The sequence below is a fragment of the Salvelinus sp. IW2-2015 genome, linkage group LG2, assembly GCF_002910315.2.
Source record: "Salvelinus sp. IW2-2015 linkage group LG2, ASM291031v2, whole genome shotgun sequence".
NCBI lineage: Eukaryota > Metazoa > Chordata > Actinopteri > Salmoniformes > Salmonidae > Salvelinus > Salvelinus sp. IW2-2015.
This window is the reverse complement of record NC_036839.1, coordinates 15,108,881-15,133,881: the sequence shown is the minus strand read 5'-3', so window position 1 is coordinate 15,133,881 and position 25,001 is coordinate 15,108,881. Positions and strand designations below refer to the sequence as shown.

General features: G+C 41.8%; 2 protein-coding genes across 6 annotated transcripts in view; both read right to left on the bottom strand.

Annotated features, from left to right (window-relative positions):
- LOC111975186 (mitogen-activated protein kinase kinase kinase 20) overlaps positions 1-22,470 on the bottom strand; it is a 71,779-nt gene extending 49,309 nt beyond the window's left edge. Inside the window, exons 1-7 of the mRNA XM_024003401.2 lie at positions 22,274-22,470; positions 20,329-20,522; positions 17,349-17,436; positions 2,315-2,416; positions 1,856-1,921; positions 1,653-1,681; positions 1,389-1,526 (exon numbers count right to left, since the gene is read on the bottom strand). Of these exons, the coding sequence (XP_023859169.2) occupies positions 1,389-1,526; positions 1,653-1,681; positions 1,856-1,921; positions 2,315-2,416; positions 17,349-17,436; positions 20,329-20,487 (582 nt within the window). The 5' untranslated portion in view covers positions 20,488-20,522; positions 22,274-22,470. The remainder of the gene's footprint in view (positions 1-1,388; positions 1,527-1,652; positions 1,682-1,855; positions 1,922-2,314; positions 2,417-17,348; positions 17,437-20,328; positions 20,523-22,273) is intronic.
- Positions 22,471-22,790: 320 nt separating this feature from the next.
- The window catches only part of LOC111975159 (rap guanine nucleotide exchange factor 4-like), a 41,519-nt gene continuing 39,308 nt past the window's right edge, over positions 22,791-25,001 (bottom strand). For all 5 annotated transcript variants that reach the window (XM_024003374.2, XM_024003367.2, XM_024003381.2 and 2 more), the window contains 6 exons: positions 24,789-24,879; positions 24,596-24,646; positions 24,272-24,359; positions 23,935-23,999; positions 23,783-23,837; positions 22,791-23,662 (listed from right to left, as the gene is read on the bottom strand). In XM_024003374.2, the coding sequence (XP_023859142.1) occupies positions 23,535-23,662; positions 23,783-23,837; positions 23,935-23,999; positions 24,272-24,359; positions 24,596-24,646; positions 24,789-24,879 (478 nt within the window). In that variant the 3' untranslated portion in view covers positions 22,791-23,534. The remainder of the gene's footprint in view (positions 23,663-23,782; positions 23,838-23,934; positions 24,000-24,271; positions 24,360-24,595; positions 24,647-24,788; positions 24,880-25,001) is intronic.

Below are 25,001 nucleotides of genomic sequence, written 5' to 3'. Positions count from 1 at the left end.
CCAATATACATTGCTGCTAGGTGTTCTTAATGTTTTGTTTAGTGATCGATAAACTCACACAAACGCTTGGATTGCTTTCACTGTAAAGCATATTTTCAAAATCTGACATGACAGGTGGATTAACAACAAGCTAAGCTGTGTTTTGCTATATTGCACTTGTGATTTCATGAATATAAATATTTTTAGCAATTTTTTTTTAATTTGGCGCTCTGCAATTCAGTGGTTGTTTACGAAAATGATCCCGCTAAAGGGATCCGTGCGTCAAGAAGTTAAAACCATTCTGAAATGTTTATCCAATGTCACACATCGGACCCATTATTTATAGAAAGACCAATCTACACCACAGAATGCATGGTCTGGTCAGAGTCTTCCACTGAACTGAGATACAACACAGACTAAGACTTTAGTTATACATTAGTTACCATATTCATAGAGTAAAAAAACCTTGAATGAAGGGCAAATTGGCAAATCATACAAATCACTACACATAATACACATTTATAACAATACAGTAAATGACATTGTGTGTGGTAAATACACCCCAGTTTAAGTGAAAGCCAGGTGGATTGCGATAGAGAACAGTGTGCCGACCCAGACGCTGGCTGACCTGACCTCAGGCCCTATTCTTTGTTAACTGACTGTTTATGTCACTCAGGAGTCAGGCCCTTGACTGGCTGGGTGACTCAGAGCGTCCCCTATATACACTTCACACCTTCTCCATCGCCATGCAGGAATGTACCGAGCAGTCACACACGCAGACAGGCAGATACACAAACAGCCACACACACACAAACAGCCACACACACACACAAACAGCCACACACACACAAACAGCCACACACACACAAACAGCCACACACACAAATACACGCACACGCACACGCGTCAAACTCTCTACTCAGGGATGAAAGATGATAGAAATTAGGCAGAAAACGTATGGAACTGCTGCTAGCACTTCTACAAAAGGTCAATAATGCCGCTCACGACTACTTTTCCAGTGGCAGTAATGAAGGCATGAAAATGTCATCTCTGAAAAGTCTGTTATTTCAAGTGCTAGGTACTTGTTGATTGACAGTCTATTCTCTCAGCCATGCAGTTGCAACAGTGACATTAGAGCTTTTTCTTAACCATACTTGTTATTTGGCTTCCTCTACAAACTAAGCAACTTCCTTACCAAGCTGATTCAATCCCAAGTCAAACAAGTCTCTCTCTGATGGTTTCTGTACTTAGTAAATAAAAGTCTATGTATGAGCCAATACATATGAACATCACAAGCAGATTGTCTCGCAGAATCAGCTGGAGAAAAATAACCCAGTCTCAGTAACTATTGGATTGAGTATCAACAGCTGATCTGTGGTCAGTGTGTGTCCTATGTGTTGGTCACTCACCACGCCGTAGGAATAGGTGTCACAGGTCTCAGACACGGGCAGGCTCTGGATGACCTCCGGGGCCATCCAGGGGAACGTGCCTACCAGGGACATGTGTGTGGTGTGGGAGTGGAACCGGGACGCCCCAAAATCACAGATCTACACAGGGAAACAGGTACTGGTGAAGGCCCGGGTTTTAGCAAGGGTTGGGAGAAAAAGGTTTTGTGTAAAACCAGTATGCAAACGTAAGATCCCATGTATTCAGGAATGTGCAAACAAATGTACCTTAAGAACTTTGTCTGCCGTCACAACCACTGCAATAGAAAACATGTCTTTCAAGTCAGGAAAAATATGTATATTCAGGTTTCTTCTAATTCAGCTTATGTAATATTTGCCTCTGGCTATATCCGTTAGACCAGAGGTGTCTTTTGTATAGACTCAGACACATAACAGAAGGCTAGATGATGAAAATGAATCTAAAATCTTACCATTCCTGGACTTCAGGTCTCTGTGGATAACCTTGACCGGGGCCTCTGAGTGTAAATAGTGCATGCCTGATGGGGAAATAAAGCACATTTCCTTTGACCAATCAACGGGCAACCAGGCTCATATAAACAAGTCTGTGTTCATCTGTGCTCTCCTAAATGCCTCGTCCATGCCTTCCTCACAATGCCCATTACTTATGTAAACTAAGGACACAGATTAATCACATGTAGGCCTTCATGTTTTGACTTCACTTGTTCTCAATGAGACCTATTGTTCTCAATGAGTTGGAATAGACCCTGAGCGGACATATCTGAAATATATTCTACTGTTGCTAATGAGCTAAAACAAATGTGGAATCTCAGTCAGTGTTTTAGTTTAGTCAAATGGCTTTGCAAAAATTCGACAAGAACATGTACCCTTGCATGTTTTAAAGGAGCTAAGACAATGAATCATGACTGTACCTTTGGCAATCTCCATGGCCCAAGTCATGACCTGTTCCTGGTCCATCTCCTCACTCTCTGCACTGGACAGGTAGTCATACAGGGACCCTCCACTGGCATAATCTGTGGCGAAAACACATAAGACTCCCAAAATAGCATTTACATTGCTCTGCACTATCAAATATGTCTTTATACTATAGTTAAAGGTCCAATGCAGCCGTTTTCATCTCAATATCAAATCATTTCTGGGTAACAATTAAGTACCTTACTGTGATTGTTTTCAATTAAAATGGTCAAAATGAAACAAAAATAGCTTCTCAGCAAAGAGCAATTACTCAAGCAAGAATTCTGCTAGGATTGTCAAGGAGTGATCTGAGTGGGGAGGGGAAAACTGAAAACTAGCTGAAATTTCAGGCGCTCATTTAGAACAGCTCTTAAATGCTGACCAAACCGGCCGCATTGCGTCTGCGTAACCAGGCGCTAAAATATAACTTGGTTCTAGTTTAGATGCTTGACGTGCTGCAAGTCCCGCCCCTCCCATCTACTCATTGAGTGATTGAAAGATGAACAAGGTCCACGCTTCAGCCCAGTTTGTGGCGGTAATTCACCTTAAAGTTGGTTGCCAACCACCATATAAACTGAACAAAAATATAAACAGATATGCATCTGTTGGTCACAGATACCTTAAAAATAAGGTAGGGGCGTGGATCAGAAAACCAGTCAGTATCTGGTGTGACCTGATTTGCCTCATGCAGCGTGACACATTTCCTATGCATAGAGTTGATCAGGCTGTTGATTGTGACCTGTAGAATGTTATCCCACTCCTCTTCAAAGGCTGTGCGAAGTTGCTGGATATTGGCAGGAACTGGAACACGCTGTCGTACAGGTCAATCTAGAGCATTCCAAACATGCACAATGGGTGACATGTCTGGTGAGTATGCAGGCCATGGAAGAACTGGGACATTTTCAGCATCCAGGAATTGTGTACAGATCTTTGCGACATGGGGCCGTGCATTATCATACTGAAACATGAGGTGATGGCGGTGGATGAATGGCACGACATTGGGCCTCAGGATTTTGTCACGGTATCTCTGTGCATTCAAATTGCCATCAATAAAATGCAATTGTTTTCGTTGTGTGCATCTTATGCCTGCCCATAACATAACCCCACTGCCACCATGGGGCACGCTGTTCACAATGTTGACATCAGCAAACCGCTCGCCCATACGACACCATACACGCTGTCTGCCACCTGCCAGTACAGTTGAAACCGGGATTCATCTGTGAATAGCACACTTCTCCAGTGTACCAGTGGCCATCGAAGGTGAGCATTTGCCTTCTGAAATCTGTTACGACGCCAAACTGCAGTCAGGTCAAGACCCTGGTGAGGATGACGAGCATGAAGATGAGCTTCCCTGAAACGGTTTCTGACAGTTTGTGCAGAAATCCTTTAGTTGTTCTATCCCACAGTTTCATCAGCTGTCCGGGTGGCTCATCTCAGATCATCCCGCAGGTGAAGAAACCGGATGTGGAGGTCCTGGGCTGGCGTGGTTACACGTGGTCTGCGGTTGTGAGGCCGGTTGGACGTACTGCCAAATTCTCTAAAACAACGTTGGAGGCAGTTTATGGTAGAGAAATAAACATAAAATTATCTGGCAACAGCTCTGGTGGATATTCCTGCAGTCAGCATGCCAATTGCACGCTCCCTCAAAACTTGAGGCATCTGTGGCATTGTGGTGTGTTACAAAACTGCACATTTTAGAGTGGCCTTTTATTTCCCCCGGCACAAGGTGCACCTGTGTAATGATCATGCTGTTAAATCAGCTTCTTCATATGCCACACCTGCCAGGTGGATGGATTGTCTTGGCAAAGGAGAAATGCTTACTAACAGGGATGTAAACAAATTTGTGTACAGAATTTGAGCAAAATAAGCTTTTTGTGCATATGGAACATTTCTGGGATCTTTTATTTCAGCTCATGAAACATGGTACCAACACTTAACAAGTTTTTTAAATGCAACATGTAATGGGGTATTGTGTAAAAATCACAACAAAATGTGGAATAAGTCAAGTGGTATGAATACTTTGAAGGCACTGTACATAGTCTTAGCAAGATTTTTGGCAGCAAGTTAAACCTATTATAATATTTAGCTACCTACGTTAGTTTAGCTAGCTAGCTACCGGTCTCAGCCTCCTAGTTTCCTAAGTGACAGTGGCCGAAGAATCTAGTGTAGGCAATAAAAAAAAAAGTCTGTATAACCAGCTCTAGCTTAGTTTACAAGAAAGATTGATGTTTATTTTCTACAGGAAAATGTATTTTTATGCACATGTAGTGTACAGCAGCAGCGAAAAAACAGAAACAGTCATTTCCAGAAAGTCCCCTGCAATTTGACCCCCCTTGTGCGAGAGAAAGGCCTATACAGGGCAGGCACTTGCTAGCTAGCTAATCATAGGATGTAGCCAGCTTGCTTTCAATAATGTTCAACTTGAACTGGCAAAGTAACGTTAGCTAGCTAGCCAACTAATTTCAACTCAGACAAAAATATAATAACTAACTGGGATTTGCAAGTTAGGTAGCTAGCTAGCATTCGGGGGCTTCGTTTGCTAACCCAAAACAACATGCCTGTTCTTATAAAAGTTTGTGTATTTTCTAGGGCAAAAATAAATGGATGGTACTTATCTACTAAATATATAGCTATGGCTCTGGCAGCATAGCAAAACATATCAGCAAGCATTCAGGAACGTACACAGCTGGTTGCATAGTAACAGCATCAGCGTCACTGAATCTATTCTGTAGTTGCAGTGCCTGTTTTAGCATAAAAAGTACTTTTTAAAATTCATTTTTCTCACTATATGTTTATTGCGTGATTATATTTGATTTCCTTCTATGTACAAAACCTGATGGATTTGCTGTTCAGCAGCATCATGGGAGCCCCCCTACCATATCAGGAATTGTTACAGAAGGCTGAGGCAGTGGCTAGATACCAGTCCCGCTTCAGAGTAATGGAGGACACTTGAATCAGGTTGGTCACATTTGATATGGTCAATTGTCAAATTACTATGTCCTGGAATTCACTTAACCAACTGTGTCTTGTATGCTGTAAGGAGGTGCCCCCTTCCACTGTGCCAATGGACTACTCCTGAGCCAGAGTGAGTAATGCCAACCAGTCAGTGCCATGCTGGCATGTGTCCCTTGTGAATTAGCAGAGAATCAGGAACTCTGACTGGCTATGTTCAACCGTATAGTTACTGTTGGCTTCCATGACTGTGCGCGACAGTCTTTCTCTCTCTCTCTCTCCCTCCCTCTGTGAAACAGGAGCTGTGTTGAAGAAGCCAGGCTCCTTCATGACTAGTATCTGTGATGAGAGGTCTGGAGCAAACAGGTCAGGGAACACCCTACAGGAAGGTATAATATTTGCACATTGTTATATTAGCAGAACACTCCTAATATACTTAAGGAACAATGGTTTCTTAAGTATTATGTGAAGTATGCTTTTTTTCTACATGGAACTGTTACACTTGAAAGTTATCAAAACACTTTTTTCAAAATAGGGCTACTTAATGTTAGATTCCTCACTTTGAAGGCAGTTACAGTCAATTAACTAATCACTGATTATAATCTTGATGTGATTGGCCTGACTGAAACATGGCTTAAGCCTGATGAATTTACTGTGTTAAATGAGACCTCTCCTCCTGGTTACACTAGTGACCATATCCGCGCATCCTGCAAAGGCGGAGGTATTGCTAACATTTACGATAGCAAATGTCAATTTACCACAACAAAAATGACTGTTTTTTTAGATATCACAATCTCTTTCAATAATGACAGGAATGGAGGTCTTTATTTCAGTGAGATTGCTAAGGCGAACACAGCCATGTTTAGTTTTGCCCAACCTAGATTGAGGCACAGACATGGTCTCAATGGGGATAGCTGAGCTGACTACATTGACTATGTTAGTGAAGAAAGTCCACTAAGCTGGCTGAAAGCAGTTTGCAACCAGCGATTGAATTGTGAGTGCTGTAGAGCGGAGCTTCTAGTCAGGAAATCTATGCAGCGTACTCAATCACTTTTTATAGCTACTGTTTACAGGCCTCCTGGGCCGTATACAGAGTTCCTATCGGACTTGTAGTCATGGCAGATAACATTCACATTGTGGGGTACTTTAATATTTCATATGGAAAAGTCCACAGACCCTCTCCAAAAGGCTTTTGGAGCCATCAACGACTCAGTGGGTTTAGTCCAACATGTCTCTGGACCTACTCATTGCCACAGTCATCCCCTGGATCTATTTTTTTCCCCGTGGAATAAATATTTTGGATCTAAAAGGTTTTTCCTCATAATCCTGGACTCTCAGACCACCATATTATTACGTTTGCAATAGCAACAAATAATCTGCTCAGATCCCAACCAAGGATCATCACAACCCAAAGATTCCTAGATGCCCTTCCAGACTCCCTCCACCTACCCAAGGACGTCGGAGTACAAAAATCAGTTAACCACCTAACTGAGGATCTAAATTTAACATTGTGTAATACCTTAGATGCAGTCGCACCCTTAAACAAAACAAAAATTGTCACAAGAAACTAGCTCCCTCCCTGGTATACAGAAAATACTCGAGCCCTGAAGTAAGCTTCCAAAAAATTGGAATGGAAATTGCTCTTTACCAAACTGGAAGTATTCATACTAGCTTGGAAAGACAGTACCGTGCAATATCGAAGAGCCCTCACTGCTGCTTGATCATCCTATTTTTCCAACCCAATTGAGGAGAATAAGAACAATCCAAAATGTATTTTGATACTGTCGCAAAGCTAACTAAAAAGAAGAAACATTCAATGTTGTCTTGGTAAGCAACTACAGTGTATATTTGGCCTTCTGTTTTAGGTTATTGTCCTGCTCAAAGGTGAATTTTGCCTGTGCTAAGCTCTAATCCATTTCTTTTTATCAAAAAAAACTCCCTAGTCCTTGCTAAGGACAAGCATACCCATAACATGATGCAGCCACCACCATGCTTGAAAATATGAAGAGTGGTGTGTTGTTGGATTTTCCCCAAACATAACACTTTGTCTTCAGGACATAAAGTTAATTTCTTTGCCAAATCTGTTTTCGGTTTTACTTCAGGGCCTTATTGCAAACAGGATGCATGTTTTGGAAAAGTTTTATTCTGTACAGGCTTCCTTCTTTTCACTCTGTCATTTAGGTTAGTATTGTGGAGTAACTACAATGTTGTTGATCCAGCCTCAGTTTTCTTCTATCACAGCCATTAAACTCTAACTATTTTAAAGTCACCATTGGCCTCATTGTGAAATCCCTGAGTAGTTTCTTTCCTCTCTGGCAACTGAGTTAGGAAGGACAGCTGTATCTTTGTAGTGACTAGGTGTATTGATATACTATCCAAAGTGTAATTAATAACTTAACCACCATTTGGGGCATAAAATCATCGAAGCTCTGCAGATTTAGTTGTGAGAATACAATCTCTGCAGATTTTGTTGTGAGGATACAGAATCAATAGACCATTTATTTTGGTATTGCCCTTAGGTAGCCTGTTTCTGGTCTCAGAAATGGCTGAAAATGCATAGCATTGATCAAAAATTTACCCTAGAAATAGTACTGTTAGGCGATCTGGAGAGACCGGGTCAGTCAATTACTAATACTCTTAGTAAAAGTATTTATCTTCAACACGCAATCTGTAGATTCTATTCGATTAGATAGATTGAAATTGTACGTTGAACATTATAGCATAGTTGAAAGATACAGTGGGGAGAACAAATATTTGATACACTGCCGATTTTGCAGGGTTTTCCTACTTACAAAGCATGTAGCGGTCTGTAATTTTTTATCATAGGTACACTTCAACTGTGAGAGACGGAATCTAAAACAAAAATCCAGAAAATCACATTGTATGATTTTAAGTAATTAATTTGCATTTTATTGCATGACATAAGTATTTGATCACCTACCAACCAGTAAGAATTCCGGCTCTCACAGACCTGTTAGTTTTTCTTTAAGAAGCACTCCTGTTCTCCACTCATTACCTGTATTAACTGCACCTGTTTGAACTCGTTACCTGTATAAAGACACCTGTCCACACACTCAATCAAACAGACTCCAACCTCTCTCACAATGGCCAAGACCAGAGAGCTGTGTAAGGACATCAGGGATAAAATTGTAGACCTGCACAAGGCTGGGATGGCTACAGGACAATAGGCAGCAGCTTGGTGAGAAGGCAACAACTGTTGGCGCAATTATAGAAAATGGAAGAAGTTCAAGATGACGGTCAATCATCCTCGGTCTGGGATCCATGCAAGTCTCACCTCGTGGGGCATCAATGATCTCAGGTGAGGGATCAGCCCAGAACTACACCGGCAGACCTTGTCAATGACCTGAAGAGAGCTGGGACCACAGTCTCAAAGAAAACCATTAGTAACACACTACGCCGTCATGGATTTAAATCCTGCAGCGCATGCAAGGTCCCCTGCTCAAGCCAGCGCATGTCCAGGCCCGTCTGAAGTTTGCCAATGACCATCTGGATGATCCAGAGGAGGAATGGGAGAAGTCATGTGGTCTGAGACAAAAATAGAGCTTTTTTGGTCTAAACTCACTCGCCGTGTTTGGAGGAAGAAGAAGGATGAGTACAACCCAAGAACACACATCCAACCGTGAAGCATGGAGGTGGAAAACACATCATTCTTTGGGGATGCTTTTCTGCAAAGGGGACAGGACGACTGCACCGTATTGGGGAGGATGGATGGGGCCATGTATCGCCAAGATTATCTTGGCCAAACACCCTCCTCTCCCTCAGTAAGAGCAATTGAAGATGGGTCGTGGCTGGGTCTTCCAGCATGACAATGACCCGAAAACACACAGCCAGGCAACTAAGGAGTGGCTCCCGTAAGAAGCATCTCAAGGTCCTGGAGTGGCCTAGCCATCTCCAGACCTGAACCCAATAGAAATCTTTGGAGGGAGCTGAAAGTCCGTATTGCCAGCGACAGCCCCGAAACCTGAAGATCTGGAGAAGGTCTGTATGGAGGGTGGAACCAAAATCCCTGCTGCAGTGTGTGCAAACCTGGTCAAGAACTACAGGAAACATATGATCTCTGTAATTGCAAACAAGAGTTTCTGTACCAAATATTAAGTTCTGCTTTTCTGATGTTATCAAATACTTTATGTCATGCAATAAATGCAAATTAATTACTTAATCATACAATGTGATTTTCAGGATTTTTTTAGATTCCGTCTCTCACAGTTGAAGTGTACCTATGATAAAAAATTACAGACCTTACATGCTTTGTAAGTAGGAAAACCTGCAAAATCGGAGTGTATCAATACTTGCTTCTCCCACTGTATATAAATAAAACTCCCAGTAATGTATTGGGTAAACAACCCAAATAATCATTACTGGGAGTTTGGTATATATATATATATACACTGCTCAAAAAAATAAAGGAACACTTAACAAACACAATGTACTCCAAGTCAATACACTTCTATGAAATCAAACTGTCCACTTAGGAAGCAACACTGATTGACAATAAATTTCACATGCTGTTGTGCAAATGGAATAGACAAAAGGTGGAAATTATAGGCAATTAGCAAGACACCCCCAAAAAAGGAGTGATTCTGCAGGTGGACCACAGACCACTTCTCAGTTCCTATGCTTCCTGGCTGATGTTTTGGTCACTTTTGAATGCTCGGCGTGCTCTCACTCTGTGGTAGCATGAGACGGAGTCTACAACCCACACAAGTGGCTCAGTAGTGCAGTTCATCCAGGATGGCACATCAATGCGAGCTGTGGCAAAAAAGGTTTGCTGTGTCTGTCAGCGTAGTGTCCAGAGCATGGAGGCGCTACCAGGAGCAGGCCAGTACATCAGGAGACGTGGAGGAGGGCGTAGGAGGGCAACAACCAGCAGCAGGACCGCTACCTCCGCCTTTGTGCAAGGAGGTGCACTGCCAGAGCCCTGCCGAAATGACCTCCAGCAGGCCACAAATGTGCATGTGTCAGCATATGGTCTCACAAGGGGTCTGAGGATCTCATCTCGGTACCTAATGCGCAGTCAGGCTTACCTCTGGCGAGCACATGGAGGGCTGTGCGGGCCCAACAAAGAAATCCACCCCACACCATGACTGACCCACCGCAAAACCGGTCATGCTGGAGGATGTTGCAGGCAGCAGAACGTTCTCCACGGCGTCTCCAGACTCTGTCACGTCTGTCACATGTGCTCATGTGCTCAGTGTGAACCTGCTTTCATCTGTGAAGAGCACAGGGCGCCAGTGGCGCAATTTGCCAATCTTGGTGTTCTCTGGCAAATGCCAAACGTCCTGCACGGTGCTGGGCTGTAAGCACAACCCCACCTGTGGACGTCGGGCCCTCATACCACCCTCATGGAGTCTGTTTCTGACCGTTTGAGTAGACACATGCAACATTTGTGGCCTGCTGGAGGTCATTTTTGCAGGGCTCTGGCAGTGCACCTCCTTGCACAAAGGCGGAGGTAGCGGTCCTGCTGCTGGGTTGTTGCCTCCTACGGCCTCCTCCACGTCTCCTGATGTACTGGCCTGTCTCCTGGAGCGCCTCCATGCTCTGGACACGACGCTGACAAGAACACTAGCAAACCTTTTTGCCACAGCTCGCATTGATGTGCCATCCTGGATGAACTGCACTACCTGAGCCACTTGTGTGGGTTGTAGACTCCGTCTCATGCTACCACCAAAGTGAGAGCACCGCCAGCATTCAAAAGTGACCAAAACATCAGCCAGGAAGCATAGGAACTGAGAAGTTGTCTGTGGTCACCACCTGCAGAATCACTCCTTTTTTGGGGGTGTCTTGCTAATTGCCTATAATTTCCACCTTTTGTCTATTTCATTTGCACAACAGCATGTGCAATTTATTGTCAATCAGTGTTGCTTCCTAAGTGGACAGTTTGATTTCACAGAAGTGTGATTGACTTGGAGTTACATTGTGTTGTTTAAGTGTTCCCTTTATTTTTTTGAGCAGTGTATATATACAGTTGAAGTCGGAAGTTTACATACATACAGCTTAGCCAAATACATTTAAACTTCGTTTTCCACAATTCCTGACATTTAATCCCCATAAAAATTCCCTGTTTTAGGTCAGTTAGGATCACCACTTTATTTTAAGAATGTGAAATGTCAGAATAATAGTKGAGCTATGCTAGCTAGCTGCTGTCAGCTTGGTTAAACATAAGGTCAGCACAGGTTTTAGCCTACACATAGAACTGAATTAGCTGACCATCTTAAGATGGCAAGTCAGTCAGGAGAGGAGAAGTCCTGAACGTCGATCTCATAGCAAAGCTAGCTTAGCTTACCTCACTGTACTCACTACTGGCCTTGTTGTGATTGAATGGCAAAGACACACCCAAGAAACACCAACATTAGACCCACACACACTCATGACCGTAAGCATTTCTTAATGAACATTGATGGAAAACAAGGCCAAATCAGGAAGTGCAGTCACCCTTTAAACTATCAATGTCAAAACTATATCCCTGTAAAACTATTTTTCTATAATGTTCAAGAAGGATCAGACCCATCATATTACTCTAATGCATACTTTCCCCAGACCAGTAGTGAAGGGAAACACACTAACATAGCAATAACAGAAGCATCATGTGGGAGTAGGATGCTTTGATAGTCCATGCAACACCTCCTTGTAAAAAGGCCACAAGCACTGCCAATAATCATTGTTAAATCCCTGAGACACTTCAGTACCGGGGAGACACAGAGACAGACACACAGCTCTCCTGTCGCTCCATGAACTATAGAGTGGCCTCGCCTGACAAAGACAGATGGCTAAAATTGACATTATCTGATATCAACTAGACTAGTGGGAGTCTGATGTTTGCACAACATACATTCCTATCTCACCACAGATAATAGTGCAAACAAGAATCACAGTTGAGGGAAGGAACCAGGCCTGTACTTGTAATTAATAATATGAATTGACCTGACCATATTATGCCCTAATATAAATCCAGGAAGGATGTAGGTTATAGATCTAATCTTTTACATTATGTGGTTTAGATACGAACACCAAGACCTCCTACAGATTTCATTGTGGTCTTAAGGGTTACTCTCAACCCCAATTTCAGCCTTTGCCTAACCCCTTCAAATATTTTTTATACAGGCGTGAATTGCTCATAAATATTAACTTTGGGGGTGGGTAAACATAGTTGTACCTGATCCCAACACTTCCTCACTAAAGCATACTTACCAGAAGTCCACTGGCACTCTGATAATAAAACTACAGTATGTGCATCGTTAGCAAATGTGGCTCTGGACAGTTAGCTCACAGTGGTAATGTCAAGTCGGTATGAAGAGATCGGGAGACAGGCGCAGGGATGTGTAATAGGGTTTTTTATTTCCCAAATTACAGCGTGCCGTGAAAAGGCCCCGGGGTCGAAGACCAAACAAACACGTATATAAAACACAGGGTAGAAACCCAAACAAAAGAGTGAGGAGTACCTCGAATAAATACACAATCGCACAATGATTATCACACGGGACGAGACCCGTAATCATCTGCACAATATACGTGGCACGAAAGCCAAAACAACATAGCACAGGTACTCACACGAACCAACGGACATTGGAACAATAATCGACAGGACAATGGTGAACAAAGGGCACACTTATACAATTACTAATCAAAGGGAATAGGGACCAGGTGTGCGTAATGACAGTTCCGCAGGGATCCGTGACAGGTAAGGCACTAAGTTCCTAACATCTATTGCAACAGGTCTTCTGTTTGCCCACATTTATCGATTCATTCATTTCCCATCATGAAAATGTATCCCCATTCCCAAATCAAATACCTTCATCGATACCACAAAAAAAATAAAAAAGACAAACACAGCTTTTTACTCCAATCTGGCAACCCTCATAAAATCCGACATAGCACCAGTATCCCAAACTATTAAGCGAAAACAAGCATAGAAAACAGCATTGGCATTAATAGAAATTCAAAATTCAAAATGAAGGCTTATTATAAGTATTTCGGTGACAACCTGGCTTATTAACAATATTGGGTTGTTAAATAGTTTTTTTATATAAATACATTTAGGATACAAAAAAAGACAGCTCCAAAAACTTTCAAAATATTGTTCCCGAAGTTTGCCCGCCAAAAATGTATTTTCCTATGAATGTAGTCGCACAAAGAGTTGTGTATTTTCCTATGATTTAAGTCACACAAAAATGTGTGTATTTTCAAAGGAATTAAAAATGCACAAAATCTGCTGAAATACTTTTTGTATATATTTGCACGAATTGAGTGTGAGATTGTGTTGCACTTGCAGAGTAAGTTCGAATCCCCCATGGAGCACAAAATACATCTTTGAAATGTGGACTCACATTTAATAAGGTATTCACATTTATTGCGGTATTGTGTTGGGAAGAAAAGTGCAATCATCACCTTGAAAATGAAGATCAGGGGCTCAATTCAATCCAACCCACATTGCAGTATATAAGCAGTAGCTTTTTATCCAATGGTCAAATTAACTCACAGATTTGTCTTGGGTACTGTATAAAAACTATACTACACTCTTAAAAAAATGGGCTATCTAGAACCTAAAAGGGTTCTTCAGCTGTCTCCATAGGAGAATCCTTTGAAGAACCCTTTTTGGTTCCAGGCAGAACGCTTTTGGGTTCCATGTACAACCCTTTCCAAAGAGGGAAACCTCAAACCTACAACCTTTCCAGGTATAACCTCAAAAGGGTTCTAACTGGAACCAAAAAGAGTGATCTTATGCGAACAGCCGAAGAACCATTTTGGAACACTTTTTTCTAAGAGTGGCAAATTTAATAGATAATACAACTTCCTGAACTGCTTTTATCATACAAAGTTTTGCTGTCCATCACAATATAGCCCCCTCAACGTGAGTATGAATCATAAACTCAAAGGAATAACGATATAAGGTGTTATGACATTAAAAAAATTGCTTTCCTCCAGTAAATGTAGGTAGTTATTGACAAACACGATGCCACGTGGGTCAGCCGAGACAAATGTCATCTCCTGATAGACATTGTTTGTTAGATAGCGGAGACACCAGCCTCTGATATATGAGCAGACAGGAGAAATATATAACTGAGCTGATGAATGTGGAAATGGCATGATCAGAATTGTCATAAAACACTTTCCTTTATCTGGTGCTAATTAGATTCTGCTTTGATAAATAGAGACAGCAGCTCCTTGACAACCAGCCGACCCAGTGTTTCCTTTGGATATTGCGGCGGGGTGGTTGTGTATAAGAACTGAAAAGTTCTGGTGACCTTTTAAAATAACATTCTAATCCAAAGCTGACACCATGTAAAATGTAATTTCCACCTCTAGAAATGAGCCCAATAGCATATTGGTAAAATGATTTGTTAAAATAATTTTTACATATTGGACCATGCATATTATCAGGTATGCTATTTGCAATAAGCATTTTCATCAGTAGCCCAACTGATGCAGCATAGTGGCTATAGATAAAAAGGCTGAAGCATGGGGTTGCCCATCTACATTTAGCCCATCAGGCTAATCATTAGCCAGATCTCAAATGTGATCTTTTAAATTGTTAGCATCCTATTGATTGATTTTATGTCCCAAAAAACTTGCTTAAACAGTGAATATAATATAATGGGGTAATCCGCCACCTGGTATAACACCCCCCCCCCCCTGCCTGTACTTTTTACAAAAACCACATCATGTCACCCTGGTTGCCACTGCTCTTGCTCAACAAAAAATGTAATCTGTCTCATCACAATGTTTTAAGTCACTCCAAGAAAATTATTTTAGGTAGGGTGGCATTTTACCCAAAGTTACCCTACAATTGACTATTGTTACATATAGCCCCAGTCTCCCCTGTGCACTCCCCTGTGTTACATATAGCCCCAGTCTCCCCTGTGCACTCCCCTGTGTTACACACGCCCAGTCTTGTCCGCGCTTGTGCGCACTCCCTAGTGTTACATATAGCCCCAGTCTCCCCGTGCACCCCCTGTGTTACATATAGCCCCAGTCTCCCCTGTGCACTCCCCTGTGTTACATATAGCCCCAGTTCCCCTCTGTGCACCCCCTGTCGTTACATATAGCCCCAGTCTCCCCTGTGCACTCCCCTGTGTTACATATAGCCCCAGTCTCCCCTGTGCACTCCCCTGTGTTACATATAGCCCCAGTCCCCCCTGTGCACTCACAGTGAATTGCAGAGAAGTAACCTTCTTAACAGTGCAGCTGCTAAAGTCTCTGGGTTTAAAATGGTGCAGTTGGCACATATTTAGGGGTTGAGAAATAAATAAATCAAGAATGGAAAGCTGGGAGCCCCCTCTTTTTAATAAAGGCCATTAGAACTGCTGTTTTTGCAAATTGCAAGAATTGTTGTGCATTGACTGCTTGTCAGAATGCATGTTTCCATCCCTATGGCACTCGTAATTTGAATGCACCTCGAGATTAATATTTATCTAGCATAGAACACACAACAACAAGGTAAATAGATAAACTATTCTACTACGGGGTTGTCCGATTTTTCTATTCATTACTCCTTTTGTTTGCAGAGGAAAAGTAAATGTGGACTGTTCTATTATCTTCAAAGTGCGCCTCGGCAGAAATATTTGTTCATGTTGCTTATTTTTGGGGCGAGGCGGCAATGACTTTGCCATGGAGCAGAGCCACAGCAAAACGACTGCAACAGAAACACTGAGCCAACCCCATCTCTCGCACTCATGTAACACTGGCTGGAGGAGTGAAATGTAAAGTCGGAGAACACTGTGAAAGATTTGAACATTACTGCCTCGTAGCGACTAAAGGGCAAATGTGGCTGTATTATAAGACATAAACAGACAGAGGAAACATCAAAGGGGCATCTGTTTTCCTGTCCGAGCAATACCTAATTTTAACAAAGATATTTTCCAATTCATCAATCCATGAAGTCGCACAATGCTTATACAATGTGATTTCTTTCTTTTTTTTCAACTAGGGCTGCATGTTTCCACACAACAACGTTCCACGATCTATGGGAGCAGAGCAAGAGCAGGTGGAGTAAGCATGGGAGTGGGTGGCCTGACATTGAATGGGAAAGAGTACATGTAGTTAAATGTCATTTGTGGAAATCATCCTAAAAGTAGTGTTTGGACACTTCCAAAATAACCTGATTGCTTACGTCACTTTAAGGCCAAACTGCAAAAACTTAAAGGAAAATACCACTTTTGTTTGTTTCATTAGTCCACTGTTGATACAGTCCCAACATGTTTTTCATGTCAGCAATCAAGTTTTCAAGATATATAGCTCTCAAAACACAGAGAGTGTTTGGACACATCATCACTTTCTGTATTTTGAAAGTTCTATATCTTGAAAAATGTGCTAATGAAACAAATACCAAAATATTGTTTTTGAGTGTTATTGTCCTTCAAGCTTGCCCCCAAAAATTATCTATAGAGAACAAAGATAGAATCATGTCTGAGGCAAGGCTGCAGACAAGAGTTCACCATAAGTGCAGTTGCATGCTTAAAAACCCCTAAGGAAGAGATAAGGGAGGAAATGGAGGCATACACTAAGTAGTAAAACTCCTATTAGTAAATGAAAGGTGAAAATCTACAAAGTATAAATCAATACAGTAAATAGATATCTAGTGAGCACTATTTCTATCAACGGCAGTGTCATTCACCACTCAATGGCTGAAAAATTAATAGCTAACATCCTAACCATGGGAGTATTGAGTCTGCCATGTGATGTGATACTCAGAATATGCACAGGGAGGGGTTTCCCATACCACAGGGTGAGGACTGTCACATGTCACATGGTAAAACATCAGTCGCTAACATTAACAAAAAGCCAGCAACATGTAATCTTACTGAACCATAAAGCCATCTACTAACTAATGTGTTAATATAGACCACAGCACCATTCAGTTCTAAGCAAACAAAATAGCTGTGAAACAAGTATGAACAGATGGTGTTTCTTGGTTTTCCATTAACACGATAGATATAAACGTGGTCTGAATCTGCTGAGGAGATAATAGCTGTGGTTACTATTGCATGACAAACTAGCAAGATTAGGGTTGTAGAGACTTACCAGTGACAATTCCATAGTTGGGTGCTTCAAGGATCGCCCCATAGAACTGAATGATGTTCCGATGGCTCAGTACACTGAGGATTTCAGCCTGAACAGGGGACACACAGGCAAACATAGAATTCACAAACAAAATATACTGAAAATTTACAATGACTTCAGAAATTATTCACACCCCTTGACTTTTTCCAAATGTTGTTGTGTTACAGCCTGAATTTAAAATGTATTAAATTGAGCAGGGATGTTTTCCAATGCCTCAAAAAGAAGGGCATCTATTGGTAGATGGGTAAAAAAATTAAAAAGCAGACATTGAATATCCATTTGAGCATGGTGAAGTTATTAATTTCACTTTGATTGGTGTATCAATCCACCCAGTAACTACAAAGATACAGGTGTCCTTCCTAACTCAGTTGCCAGAGAGGAAGGAAACCGCTCAGAGATTTCACCATGAGGCCAATGATGACTTTAAAACAGTTGCAGAGTTTAATGGCTGTGAGGCTGGATCAACAACATTGTAGTTACTCCACAATACTAACCTAATTGACAGAGTGATAAGGAAGCCTGTACAGAATTTTTAAAAATCCAAAATATGTATCCTGTTTGCAACAAGGCATTAAAGTAATTCTGCAAAAAATGTAGCAAAGAAAATTAAGCAATTCACTTTTTGTCCTGAATACAAAGTGTTATGTTTGGGGCAAATCGAATACAACACATTACCGAGTACCAATCTCCATATTTAATCATTGTGGTGGCTGCATCATGTTATGGGTATGCTTGTCATCGTTAAGGACTGGGGAGTCTTTCAGGATAAAAAAAGACACGGAATGGAGCTAAGCACAGGCAAAATCCGACAGGAAAACCTGGTTCAGTCTGCTTTCCACCAGACACTGGGAGAGGAATTCACCTTTTAGCAGGACAATAACCTAAAACACAAAGCCAAATCTACACTGTAGTTGCTTACCAAGAAGACAGTGAATGTTGCTGACTGGCCGAGTTACAGTTTTAACTCAAATCTGTTTGAAAATCTATGGCGACTTGAAAATAGTTGTCTAGCAATAATCTCCATTCAATTTGACAGAGCTTGAAGAATTTTGAAAAGAATAATGGGCAAATATAGGACAATCCAGATGTGAAAAACTCTAAGAGACTTACCCAGAAAGACTCACAGCTGTAATCACTGCAAAAGGTGATTCTAACATGTATTGACTAAGGTGTGTGAATACTTATGTACATTTATTTGTATTTAATTTTCAATTTATTTGCAAAAATTTCTGAAAACATGTATTCACTTTGTCATTATGGGGTAATGTGTGTAGATGGGTGAATTTTTTAAATATTTAATCCATTTTGAATTCAGGCTGTAATATTACAATATGTGGAATAAATCACTTGGGTATGAATACTTTCTGAAGGCACTGTAGCTGTCATCTAAATTGTGTAGAATTGTGTACGATATCAGTGAAAATATTTCTGCAGGCCCCAAAATAGGCATATTAAACAGAATACGTATGAAAAGGTACACCATATATACAAAAGTATGTGGACACCCCTTCAAATTAGTGGATTCGGCTATTTCAGCCACACCCGTTGCTGGCAGGTGTATAAAATCGAGCACAGAGCCATGCAATCTCCATAGACAAACATTGGCAGTAGAATGGCCTTACTGAAGAGCTCAGTGACTTTCAACGTGGCACCGTCATAGGATGCCACCTTACCAACAAGTCAGTTTGACAAATTTCTACCCTGCTAGAGCTGCCCCGGTCAACTGTAAGTGCTGTTATTGTGAAGAGGAAATGTCTAGGAGCAACAACAGCTCAGCTGAAAAGTGGAAGGCCACACAAGCTCACAGAACGAGACCGATGAGGGCTGAAGGGCGTAGTGCGTAAAAATCATCTGTCCTCAGTTGCAACACTTACTACAGAATTCCAAACTGCTTCTGGAAGCAACATTAGCACAGGAACTGTTCGTCGGAAGCTTCATGAAATGGGTTTCCATGGCCGAGCAGCACCACACAAGCCTAAGATCACCATGCGCAATGCCAAGCGTCGGCTGGAGTGGCGTGAAGCTCGCCGCCATGGACTCTGGAGCTGTGGAAAGCCTTCTCTGTAGTGATGATTCACACTTCACCATCTGGGTTTGGCGGATGCCAGGACAACACTACCTGGCCCAATACATAGTGAAAACTGTCAAGTTTGGTGGAGGAGGAATAATGGTCTGGGGCTGTCTTTCATGGTTCAGTCTAGGCCCCTTAATCTTAACGCTACAGCTTACAATGACATTCTAGACGATTCTGTGCTTTCAACTTTGTGGCAACAGTTTGAGGAAGGCCCTTTCCTGTTTCAGCATGACAATGCTCCCACGCACAAAGCGAGGTCCATACAGAAATGGTTTGTCGAGATCGGTGTGGAAGAACTTGACTGGCCTGCACAGAGCCCTGACTTCAACCCCATCGAACACCTTTGGGATGAATTGGAACGCGACTGTGAGCCAGGCCTAATCGCCCAACATCAGTGCCCAACCTCACTAATGCTCTTGTGGCTGAATGGAAGCAAGTCCCCACAGCAATGTTCCAACATCTAGTGGAAAGCTTTCCCAGAAGAGTGGAGGATGTTATAGCAGCAAAGGGGGGACCAACTCCCTATTAATGCCCATGATTTTGGAATGAGATGTTTGACGAGCAGGTGTCCACATACTTTTGGTCATGTAGTGTATATCAGATGTATTTTTGTCACTTACAAGAAATCTCCAGAATCAGAATCACCCATGCTTTAATTGGGCCTAATATGATCCCTCATTTGGCAATAGTCGTTCTTTAAAGCATACAGCATGTGAAAGTCTGTGCACAAAGCGAGGGGGAGTATAACGACTATGACTGATGGGTACCAAAAGTCACCACAACCCACTAAATGGGGTAGCAATTAAAATGATTACTATACCGACAATTAAAAAGTATATGAAAAGCCTCAGCAATTAGGACTCCTACCTCATTTTCGATCTTGAGCAGCTTTTTCACCGCCACCTCTTTGTCCTGAGGGATCCACCTGGCTCGGTACACGCTCCCGAAGCTGCCGCCGCCGCAGTTCTCGTAGAAGTGGATGTCATCAAACTTGATTTGCACGAAGGAGGCACTAAGAGGCAACATCTCATAATGACACTCAGCCCCAACTCAACGTCTGTCTGGAGGACCACAGGGAAGGCGATAGCGGAGGAGGAAAAATAAGCAGAGTTCACTAAAAAGCAGAACCGATGCTCAAATCTGTCATAGGCTTGTCCCCCCCCCCCCCAAACTCTGATTCCTCAAAGTAAAAGTCCTGCACCAGTGACAACTGAGAGCAGCTGTACACTTGAGGACACCATTAGAGTGTGTGACTGGGAAGCTGGATGTGCTGCGAACAGTACCCCAGGGAGGCCTCTGTGTCATTGGCTATGTCTGCCCGGAGTGGCACCGTGATATCCCTGATCTCAGCCAGTGATTTACGGGCCATTCAACGAGCCCGCCTGTCCCAGACCTACGCCACACAGTCACCAGTACGCACTAAGTGAGTGTCCCAGGATCCTCTGCTTGTATAAGGACTATGGATGGCATCCCTGGCATGCATTCTCCCTCTACTGTGATCACTTTGCACAAAATACACACGGCCAAAGTCACCGACTGTTCCAGCAGAGTCTAGAGTGGTCTGTAAGGTACATGTAAGGCTACAAAGCTAGACACAGCAGAGGTCTTAAAAGGATTGCATCCTGTAGTCTCCCATGAATCACTGCAAACTTTTCATGACACACTATCACTACACACCTGTTTTAAAAACAAACCCAAAGGTGCTACACACCTCTAATTCTATATTCAAATAACAGGGACTATGTCTTCCTAATGTATATAAATTAAAGTGCAATAATAGGTAGAGGGAACACCAAACCAACTTTTTGCCCACAGACAACAATTAACACACACTTCCCTTTGTTTTTAAATATCAACCTAAATGCATCTTGTAAAGAAAGAATCCCTTCATTACAGGAAATTGTAGCTCGGTTATTGTTCAGAAGTTTCCCATTTACTGCTCAGCAATTATGGCTTTTAAGAGGCTGTTACCTGGACCTAAATCAGGATTGCTATCTAGCCCAGCAGGAAATGCCTCCATTGTCACAGAGGGGAGCCAATTCTCTCTACTGATTTACGGCTATTGATGCTATACTTAGCTTCACACCAATCTTTTCAGTACATCAGCAGCTCCGACATTTTCTGTAGACACTTAAGCATGAAGGGTTACAGGGATATTGAAGCTCGTTTTTGCCTGTCCTCACTGGAAAGTAAACACTCTGCCCCAGACACTGAAATAATGGACCAATACCCATGTGAACACATACAGGCAAGTGGATACCTGCCAGAGCTCTACAGATGAAAATGTACAAATGTAGCAGAAATAATCAAATGTATTGAGTTAAACCTCGTCTGCTTTACCCATTCATATCATCCCGGTGGCGGATATGATTACATACTGTGTCCCATCAGGAAGTACAAACTTCAGCTCCAGAGAAGCTGCAGTGTTTAAACTACCACCCGAAGCAAAACTAAATAGAAGTCTCACTGCGGTTACTTACATAATCAAAATGCCTCCAGGCATTTACAGTAAATAATTTAACAGGGGAATGGTCTATTGTTTATGCTGCATACATACAGCACACAAAATATGTATAGGCTAGTGTAAATTGTGTTAAATATAATTTAGCCAGATTAAGACACTTCAGCAGCTCAGGATCAACAGGAGTTTAAAGCAAGAATACCCATTTCCTCGATGACACGCATGAGACCAAAGCTTTTGCCAAACAGACAACTGTAAAACAATGGACTTTCAAAAAAGTATGTAATTGAAAACATGTAATGGCGCGTAGGCCTACTCACTGAAACAATGCGATATTAGTACATAGCCTACCTTTGAATTGTGCAACAAATAGAAACATTCAGTTTGACAGATCCAATGGGTAGCTTAACTTCTGCAGATAAACATTGAACTACTGTAAAGAACCCACTTTCCTGGAAACCGGGCGTGACGTGTATGATTTCCCCACACCGGGATTTCTAGTTACACAACTTCTTCCTTGACTCGGGCTGCGTGCTGAACGCTATAGAGAAATAGCCATAGACATTAAACCCAGGGAAGTATCCCAACATCTTTCAAAGAGCTTCACAAATTCTGATGACAACAGCGCCACTCAATGGGCAAAACCGGTACACCTCCAACGACACCATTAAATTAAATAGCAGTCTGTTATAACAACCAACACCTGCAATAATGGGAAATTGAATTCGTTTTCCTATTATGAAAAGACATACCATGACAGCATAAAAGTGTATTTGAAATATTATTTCGGGCTACTGTAAATATTTTTTCAGCTCATAATTATTTATACTAACTAATTATTAAATGAATCAATGGACAATCAAATGGGCATCATCAGCAGATACATCAAATTCATTTTTAATATTTACAGAATACACATGGCTAAAATGTTTGCAGAAAACCATAACCTTAGAGACTTTCAAAGAGGAATGTTCTCACATACTGTATATCCCAGCATCTCAAATCATTGCATGCTGAGGTCATAATACATATATGAACACATTGTACAACATGTGTAATAAAAAGCATCTAATCTGATTTAGAAAAAAGATTGGAAACCACATCTGAATATCAGGATTGGGAATTTAGGAGGTTAGAGAGTGAAGTAAGAGCCAATGTTTCCATCTGAAAAAGTGATCTGTTTAACAAACCTCACAGATTATTATACAATAATCAAATGGATGATTATTTCCAAACAATAATTCACTTTATAGATTGTGTCCTTTTCATGGGGCTGGTGACTTCGAAGAATCAAATAGAGCTTCAGGGACATGAGAATGAGATGAATTTGAAAATGACTTGGTGAAATTTAAAGCAGAGTGACTGCTGCCCATTGATAACAAAAATGAAAACAATACACAAAAGAAAACAAGAAGCAGAAATTATACTGACATTTGAAATACAGTTAAAGGTGGAGCTGATGAACTCTGCAGCTGACTTGACTATACTGTATAATAATGTAAAGTTCCATGTAGCAGAGTGGATATGTGTGTGTACTGGTACAGCATATAAAGCAAGCTTATTGTTGGCAGTGGAGCAACAGCATGTGACATGTCCAGTGTCCGTCCAAGCTTCAGGTCCTGCGTGGTTCCAGTCTGTGGGAGAACTGAGATAGTGTTCTCTGGTTGTCAATCACAGTCAGCTGGCGCACATAGCTCCTCACGTCCGGGTGGTTCTTACTGGTCTGAGATGGTTCTGCACCTGAGAGACGATGGTAAAGAGAAATACCATTTTCATTATAAACAGTGTCCTGTACGCCCAAGCACTTAGAAACCTTCCCAGTCAATTGAAGACTTTTAAAAGACAGTTATGTTTACTTACTGAATGGCAGACTTCTGCAGTATCTCGCTATTCTCACTGTATTAGCGATCATTCGCTGAAAAACAAAAAAACACAAATAGATGTTACCATTATGATTTTAGACTTCCAATATAATATCATGTCAAAATCAATATCCTCAGGGAGGGCCTTACCATTTTCTCAAAATTGACCAAACTGTCAATGAACGTCTTGTTTCCATCATGAGTGAAAGTCATGTCTGGAAAGATAATAGCAATATGATTGCACACATAGAACATAGACAAAAGAATATGGATTGGAATTGACAAGAGCAAACAATATAGAAGCTAGTTACACTGTGTCGCAGGCTGACACTCCAAAAAGAGATCAAAACTTGCTGATAATAACTTCTTCACACAAGAGGCAGTGAGGATAAACCTCTCAATAGTCAGTCAATAGGTAAGATAATGGGTAAAACAACATGGAGGGTCATGTAGACGGTGGGAGAGAGCTGTGTTGGGCTGCACTGACCTTTGATCAGCAGCGGCATGAAGGGAATGATGGGCGGGTCCAGCTTGGCCACAGTGAGCCGGTACGCCCGGTGGTTCCTGGACGGGTCCTGTGGAAATACTCACACTGTTCTGAGATCTGCCACAACCATGTTAAGTGGGCACATCAGTCACAGCCAAGGGTGGTGCAGCGCAATACATACATTGTTAGATGACAAATGACCGTGCAAGAATGTGACGTTTCAATTCAATATTTGAATAAATTAAAGCTTTAGAAAGCAAGGCTAGAGACTATGTGAGTGGATGAATGGTTGATGTGGGACTAAAAATAGTTTAGAGTACTCACCATTAAGCTTTCAAATTCGCTGTAAAACTTCTTAAATTTGCTGGGTAGTTTCTGTCAACACAAGTAACAGGGAAAGTTAACAGATAGTTGAAATCATTATATTCTTGGGCAGGTGCTAAACACATGTGAGTGTTGTTGGACAGACAGATGCACAATGTCAGACAGACACAGTGACAAACACACAGACACCCACCTCCCAGGTCTGACTCAGTCTGCTCACGGCTGGGTTGCTCATGCCCATGATAATAGCAAAGAAGGAGTTGAGGTTCTTATACTCCTTACAGCTGTTAGAGAAAGTAGTCCAAAGATTTATCAGTATCAGGTAACATGTTACGTGTGACTAATTTAAGTCATCACAGGGGGCCATGAAGGAAACACTTGTCATTACCAAAATGATACATGTACA